This window comes from Charadrius vociferus, unplaced genomic scaffold, assembly GCF_000708025.1.
Source record: "Charadrius vociferus isolate BGI_N301 unplaced genomic scaffold, ASM70802v2 scaffold90, whole genome shotgun sequence".
Lineage (NCBI taxonomy): Eukaryota > Metazoa > Chordata > Aves > Charadriiformes > Charadriidae > Charadrius > Charadrius vociferus.
Genome location: NW_009647222.1, coordinates 11,273,378 through 11,281,433, shown reverse-complemented (window position 1 = coordinate 11,281,433; position 8,056 = coordinate 11,273,378). Strand labels below are relative to the sequence as shown.

At 40.9% G+C, this 8,056-nt stretch overlaps 1 protein-coding gene across 1 annotated transcript in view; it reads right to left on the bottom strand.

Moving 5' to 3' along the window:
- Window positions 1-4,757: 4,757 nt before the first annotated feature.
- Window positions 4,758-8,056, bottom strand: part of FBLN1 (fibulin 1) — a 67,494-nt gene continuing 64,195 nt past the window's right edge. Inside the window, exon 16 of the mRNA XM_009879719.1 lies at window positions 4,758-5,678. Within this exon, the coding sequence (XP_009878021.1) occupies window positions 5,539-5,678 (140 nt within the window). The 3' untranslated portion in view covers window positions 4,758-5,538. The remainder of the gene's footprint in view (window positions 5,679-8,056) is intronic.

Here is an 8,056-nt window from a genome sequence, read left to right as displayed (position 1 = left end):
GGCAATTGTGAGGGTACCAAGTCCTGTCAGAGCCCTGAATGCACCAACAAGCACTAATTAGCATGGCCAACCCGTAACAGCCTTTCTTTGTAACCCTCCCCAGCAGCTGCTTTCACCCCACTCCTCCTGGGGCCTTGGCCACTGGTGCTCCAGGCCAGCTCAGTGATGCTGAGCTGGTCACTGTGGGGAAAGTGGTGTGAGGAAGGGCTACCAGAAGCCTCAGCTGGGGCCTGCGTGCATCTGTTTGGGATCTGTACCGGGGCCCTCAGCCTCTGTCCTTGCCTGAGCTCTGCTGCACGTGTGCTGTGCCCAACCATGTCCACCACGGCCGACCGTTGCCAGTCCTCCCCATGGCCTGGGCCTGGCCTTGGTGCTTCCAGCAGCAGCAATAATGGCGTTTTCCAGGCCAGGCTTTAATGTCTTGGATTCAGCTGGCCAGTAAATGCCTCAAACTGTCAATTAAGATTATTCTCTTGTTCAGAAAGGGTATTATCTGGCAGCATAGTTAACAGGGACAGTACTACATGTGTCACTCTTATTTCTGATGAAATAAAGTTTTACCCAACTGCCTCTAAACCTGGGATTTAACAGGAAAAACTCAGAATGAGCTTCCCCTGGCTCATCTGTTAATAGCAATTACTCCTGACTGGACAGAAGGTAGACTTTGCTGCAATTTCATGGGAAGTTTTGAATATACATGACATTAAAATGGCTCTGTATGTAACATACCTGATTGCAAAGGGAGCTGATCCTTTGTTTAACATACATGAAGGACTACCTACCTGGGAAAGCCCATCCCACACGCAGCATCCCTGGGGTGGGTTTCTTGTCCAGTGGCATTAGTGATCTCACTAGTGTCAAGAGTGAGAGACTTGGGAGATGAGCCGTCAAGCTCAGATGGGTAAGATAAAGCCAATATGGTCATGGCATGAACAACATCTCCATTCCAGCAGGTGTGAATTGTTCTTCAGGCATCAGTATTTCTTGTTCTAAAGAGCCTACCTAGCAAGTTACACCTAATACATACATATACACAATTCTTCTGCAATAAGAATTAACGTTAATAAGGATTAACACCACCACAGAATACACAAAAGTCATGTGTCAGCATTCGTGTAAAACCCTTTTATGGAATGGTAAAACCAAGCCACTGAAACATTGCAAGAGAATTGCTGGAGGCTATCATTCACAGAAAAACTTTCTAAGAGTCCATGCTCTTATTTTCTGCCACAGCTGGCACCTACTATTTTCTGCATCAATAGTTTTTTCACAAACAGGCCAAAAATACAAATACTCTTTTAAAAAATAAAGGTAGCAAGATCACATTCACTGATGAGAAGAGCATGTTCTTTGTGTTCAGTGGAACAAAGAGTGTATTTAAACATTTTCTGACACTCTCTCCTGGAAGAAGTTGTCTTCACAGCGGTACCTACATACTACCTGATATAAGGCAGCCGGTGTTCAATTGGAGGCATTGTGCCACTCTTCTGAATTAGATATTAAATAATAATTGCATTCACTTCAGTTATCAGTACGCATGTTTTTAACTGGCTTGAAATATGGGCTGTCATCCGCATACACTTGCTAATTCAATGACAGATCATTACAAAGAGTTATTGTATTTGATCTGGAAACCGTCTCTGTTTTAATTCCTTTATACCAGCATGGATGTAAGAACACATCTGCATTGAACCCGCTTGCATAAAAAGTGTGGTCTGTTACGTGTTGGTCACACTGGTGTAACTCACTTTGCTCCAAAAGTCAGGTTGTGCCACGCTTTTCACTCCACCTCGCATTGCATGAGGCAGGAGATTTCACCAGGGCCGTGTTCACAGCACTGATTGATTGCATGTGTTCAGGCACTGACACAGTCACGAACTGGATGGGCAAAGTGGATACTATAATATTTTTTGTGGGCCAAACTCAGGCGTAGTGTGATTTTGTGGTTGAGACAGGAACACATTAATGCTGCACGAGCTCCAAATAATGGGTGTATTCACAGTGCTGACAAGCAATTTGCTATGTTGGAGCGTTACAGTCAGTCACCAGCAGCTTCCAAGAGTTACCATACACTGTAGTTAGGACAGCTACCCTGGAAAGGCACACAGTACTTCTCTCCAAATCACAAAATAACTTTTGTTATCACTGCACAAGCTTATACAGCTGTCATACGTGGAATGTACTGATTTGAACACTGTTACAAAACTTGTTTGTTCTTCACTGCTATTGTCCTTGGCTGTTGTGCCCTTCTTCTGTAAAAGGAGTAACTCTGCTAGGATTACATACACCGTGCTATTTTGCCTTCTCTATCTGCTGATAAACTACAGATCCATCAAGAAGTGATTTTTAAACTGAAGGAGTGGAAAGTAGATCAGTCTATCAGCAAATTTCTCTGAAATATTCCTGGTTTGTTATTATTTTATTTGACTAAGGCTACGGCCCCAATTACTCAGAACCATCTACGTACACTGAATGCTTACTCAGGCAAACTCCTAATCCCACTAGAAATAACTCTGAGGCAATTTTTTCTGCTGTAAGACTTGTCCTAGGAGCAGTCCCTGTCGCACAGAAGAAGTCTTCCCATCTATGCAGGATGCCTGGCTTTTGGCAGAACAACCCAAGACCCGCTGCTCCTCCCGTCTGGAAAGTGGCTAGCACCTGTGAGCCTTCGCTCATTCGAGTGATTTTTGTCTCTCCATACTCATCTAGTGTCAAGTAAGATTGTTTATCAGGTAATTTGATCCTCTGTAGTGTCTGTAATTGCATGTTATTATGAGTCATTCTTTTAATGGTGTGTGATTGTTTATGCAAGGCACATGATATCATTCTGCGTATGACTGAGCAAACGACTCTTAAAAAGCAGACTAATGAACACGTGGCAGTCTACACTTGTTCTCGTTGTTTGCTTCTAAATGTTCATTTACTTGTGATTCTGTTTCCCCACAATTAAAATGATTTGAACTTAGATCCAATCAATCCAAAGACAGCACAGCAAAAGAAAAGCCCTCGAAGTGAGTGGATCTCAGTGTCAATTTCATAAGCGTGTTCTGCCATTTGAACAGCTTTAACGATTGGCGAATAAAAATTACAAATAGCTTTACTTTGTCCCACCTGCAACAAATGAAACTTTATTGTCAGAGGTTTGGATGAGTGAAATATTTAATCTTTCCTGTCACTACTGAATTACCTAGTTTTTCTATGCTGATCTATTAAAAGTTGAGACATGTCACAGTGACCGTGGCACTAAGTACTCTTTAATTTTATTATACACAAAACATAAAATCATCTACTGGATCAAAGTTCTCATATGACATCAGGACTATTTAAAAAGCTGCTTGCAATTTTCCAAGGTTATTTGGGACAATGTAGGAAAACAGTTTTCCAGGAAGTAGTGGTAATCCTTCTTCTATCCTATTTTTACTCAAAAATGCAGACAGTAGAAGGGGAGAGGGGTGTGTGTGTGGTGGTGTGTGGTTTCTCCTTTACAGAAAGAAGTTTGTAAATTAGTTTGTTCATCAGTTTGATCCTAAAATTAGATTTCTTCTCTCCCTACGTTCTTTCCACTGCAACTAAATACCACTTACAGAGGAAATAAAGGATCAAAAATTACAGTCTAGAAAATCAGATGGAAACAGTTTTTGTATTTTTGGTACTAAGGCTACTTACTTTTCCGACACTGGCAAGAAAAAGAACTTGACGACTTGAGGAGAGTCTTCCATCCTCTGTTAGCATAATAAAACATTTTACTTTCCAATCTAAATCAGAATTACACAGGCTAGTAATCCTTGAAAGTCAACGGTATCTCTTGTACTTTGGAGTCTTCCAACATCTCCGTTAATTAGTGGAATGATGAAGGTCACCTGCTATAAATATTACCTGCTTCACAACATTTATCTACACAAGTATGTAAATATTTATTGAAATGATAAGGACTGTAGAGGTCACCACTAACAACACTGAACATGTTTTAAGCTGATGGCATCCTGAAACCCAGGCTATCTATGGGGTTGCGATGTTCTGTAAGTGTGCGGGAACAAATACCATCAAGAAGGTATCCTTTAGTCAAATTCTAGTTATGAGAATATTGTTATCATAAATCTTCATTTAAGAAGTGAGAATGCTGCAGGCAGAAAAGCTTCCCTGCCACAGAGAATGTAACGAAGACTGCTGTATGTACACTGTAAAGTAGTTATGGTCTTTTTTTTGCAAGGAACAGAGAGGTGCGTCTGTATTAGTCGTATTCAAAGATCATTCAGGTCAATGGAAAGATTCCCTTAAGTTTCAGCGGCTTTTGTGGAAAAGGAAGAGACGGATGCACAGTGGCAATAATGACCGATGAAATAGTGGACAGTTTTGAGTGGGGAATGTGTAAGACATACATAGACTTCATTTGCTTACAGGAGATATATTTTTGTATATTATGTTATTTTTCTGGTAAGCAGAAACCATAGCATAAGTTTGAGTATTTCTCATCTGACTTTCTTTATTTCCGCATATCTTAACAAACATAACAAACTGAAACATGGAGCTATTTATTTTCTGTTCTGTAATAAAAAAAGATATGTTACTTTGATGCCCAGAAAATACATTAAACATTCATTTATTTGTGAGAGTTTCATTATATTATTACATATGTCTTGGTTTGGTATATAGAAGTGTACAGTTTAACATGCTGATTTTATTACCCATTTTAAAAAGGTATGGAGCTTTACTTTATAACAGATAGGAGATAGAAATCTGAGTTTCCTGTGTATTGCTGAGTACAGATGAGATTGGAACTAAAGCAATATGCCTTATCCATGTAAGCGGTTAATTTCAATGAGAGGTATCTGTTTAATTAGAATCAAACATAATCTTACAATCAAATAATAAGTACAAAAAAAAGGAGTATTTTTTTAATATGTGCAATAGCTTGCTAGTCTCTTACTATTTCTAATTCTTTTTGCCCTTCCTCTTGCAGCCATAGCTGGATGGCGCTTTTTAAATACCTAGGCTAAACTTTTCAGAAATTATTAGCAATTCTGGGTGCCTACTCAGAGTTATCCTACTGGGGCACAAAAGTGAATATGTGGCACTTTCTGACAATCTGACTCCTTCAAGGTAGTTAATATTGAGATGAAATTACTAATCCTTACCAAACTTCTTCCATCCGAAGGTACCATATATTCATCCCAATGAACTCTGATATCTACTTTGTTCCACATCCTCAGTCACTCTTGTTATCTGGCCAAGGAGCAATAGTTAAGATCTGCCTAAACATTCAGAAAAGTTTTAAATTTCTCTAGGCAGCTGAGCACTTTTACACACTACTTATTTATACAGACAACTACTACATCAGGCTCACTTAATTTGCTCCACCCTATGTCTAATCAACATAATAGCTTGTTATTTGTCTTAAACTATAAACCAAATATTTAAAAATAAAACAAAAAAAAACCCCAACCACTATTGGGTTTTACAAACAAGTATATGACATAATAGTTTGTGGTAATGATTTAGGTTGGAGCTGCTTGCTTGTCTGGGATTTTAAACGCTCTCTCAGAACCAGTACTCGGAGACAAAGATGTGAACATTGACAATGTTACGATGAGATACCACTCCACCCATGACGTAGTTCATCTCCAGTTTCAGGATGGCATGGAAAGGTCCAACAATGGGTCTCACCTGGCGAACTACACCTGTTGGGATAGAAATAGGTTGCTGAGATTAATAGGGGAATCAGAAGGGTTTGCATGAGCTACACCCTGCTCCATTTCAGCAAGAGAAAAGCTCCCCTTCATTTTCAGTATCACTGATGGAAAGTTATTTTGTTTATTTGATCCATAAATGGCTGGCAAGAAAGTTTGCAAAAGAAGAATAAAATAAAACTTTTGAATCAAAGTATCTTGCAGAAGATCTAGAAAGAACACTAAAATAAAATGTTGCTAATGGCAGAAAAACTATATATTCTGAAATGAGAATTTTTTTATTCAGAGTGATAAAATCCTTTAAGAAGTCTGCGACACTACTTTTTAAGTAGGACATAAGGAGCCTTTGCCTAGGTAAGGCAGCACACACATTGCACTGAGGAGCACATAAGCACACGCGTGCCTGGAAATGCCACGCAATTTCTGGTACCATGTTGAATACCACTTTTCATTTGGAACAGTAGAAATTATTTTAAATGGCAGTTACGATACAGCAATAAAATCAACACTTTACCTACAAATACCTGATAACACTAATTTGGAAATTGACAGTGCATTGCGTCATGGATGGATAACCCCACTGGAAGTAATTAGAACAAAAGCAGGAGAGTTTAATAAGGAAAGGGGGACTATCGGAGCGTCTGTCCCTGCGTCACTGCTCGGATGGATGGTGGCCATTCCCACCCCAACGCCAGGGGTTGATAATGAGGAAGTAAGTGGTAAAGGAGAAGTGAGCTGTGTCTTTTAGGGCTTTGGTCTTTCGCTTTGTTTTACACAGAGGAGCCCCAGTGCCAGGGCGCAGCAGGACAGGGACTGCTGGTGGCTGAGTGGTGAGGTCCTCAGTGGCGTGGCAGGGCTTCTCCAGCCAGGGCTCGTCCCACCACCACAGCCAGGCAGCAGGGCAGGCCAGTGGGCAGCTGGGTTCAACCAAGGGCCCAGATCACTGGGCAAGTTCATGGTGATGACACAGGGCCGAAGTCAAACTAGGAAAGCAACGTACGGGTCAGGTCCAGAACAAGAGGACCCAGAGCTGTGATGGAGTTGGCAACCAGCTCTCTTCCAGCACAGATCAGGCAGGGCCTGAGGCTGAAATGGGGCTCCTGGCCTCTGGGCAGGGTGTGGGCGAGGAACCAGCTGGGCCGTTAAGGTCTTATCACAATGTGGCTAAACAGAATAGCATTACAGCTTCAGACCTACAGAAAAGAAAGTCAATGGGAGCTTCGCCATTGACTCCAAAGGCTCAGGATCAGACAGTAAACATGTTATTTTCTAGGTCGGGTGTTAGTAGGGTAGGGAGCTACCTAAGGGCTCACATCTGAAAGAATGTATCCAAAAGGTGAAAATCACGTAAACCTAAGGTCAGCCAGCAGGAACAGGGAGTCTGACAGAGACCCCCTCCTCAGACGCCTCCTTCTGACAACTGACTTATCTGACAAGGTGTTAGATTCAGAAGGAAATACTCAGTTTAAGAAAGGATTATTTCAGATTTATTCCTTCTGCATGCTGGGGGTTATGTTTCACAAGCAGGCAGCACACCAGTGCCTTCCTGGGGTCCCAGCCGAACTCCTACAGCAGTCCCCTACGAACACATTGGCTTGAGATCTGATGGGAGGGATAAACGTTTGCTTATGCAGGCTGTCAGCACCTTTTTCTAAGGCAGTGATGACATTACAGTTTTGTCCTGTTTAAATACCAACTAATATCTTCAGCATGCAGTAAAATTGCAAACTTTTCACCACATTCACTTTGCTTGCCATATTTGATGAATACACTTTTTAAGCATCCTTCTCCCTACAATTTATATGTACATACATACATATATATACTTACATTTATTTTATTTTTTTTTTGCTTTCTTGGCTACTCTCCTGCGCCTTATAAAAATGACTGGGCTTGGCAGATGATATATTGAAAAAGAAAAGCCTTGCTAAAATTGCCCTCCCTTTAGGGTAGCATTTAAAGCATTTTGCTGAAAACGCATCACATTTTTGCAGGCAGCGCTTTAACTGACAACCACGGAAACACGCAGCATTGGAATCACTCAGTATTGGAAAGCTGTTTAACCCACCCTGTTAGCGGCTCATGCCGTGATCACCAAGCCTCAGATGGCAAAGGCTCCTGTTTCCATTTAGCAATCTTTTTATAGTGTTCTACACTTTCTTGCCCTGCTCTAGTAGAATCTGCTCTAGTCTAGAAATGGGATTGCAAATTGTGTTTTTTTCTGATGTGATATAATTCCGCTCAAGACGGTTTATGCCACAGTATGGCATCTATCCATACATTACTGATATAGCATTCAAAGCAATTAGTACCTTTCTTATTCTTGTTTGGATGCATTCTGCTGACAGGCAGAAAAAATGGAACATTTA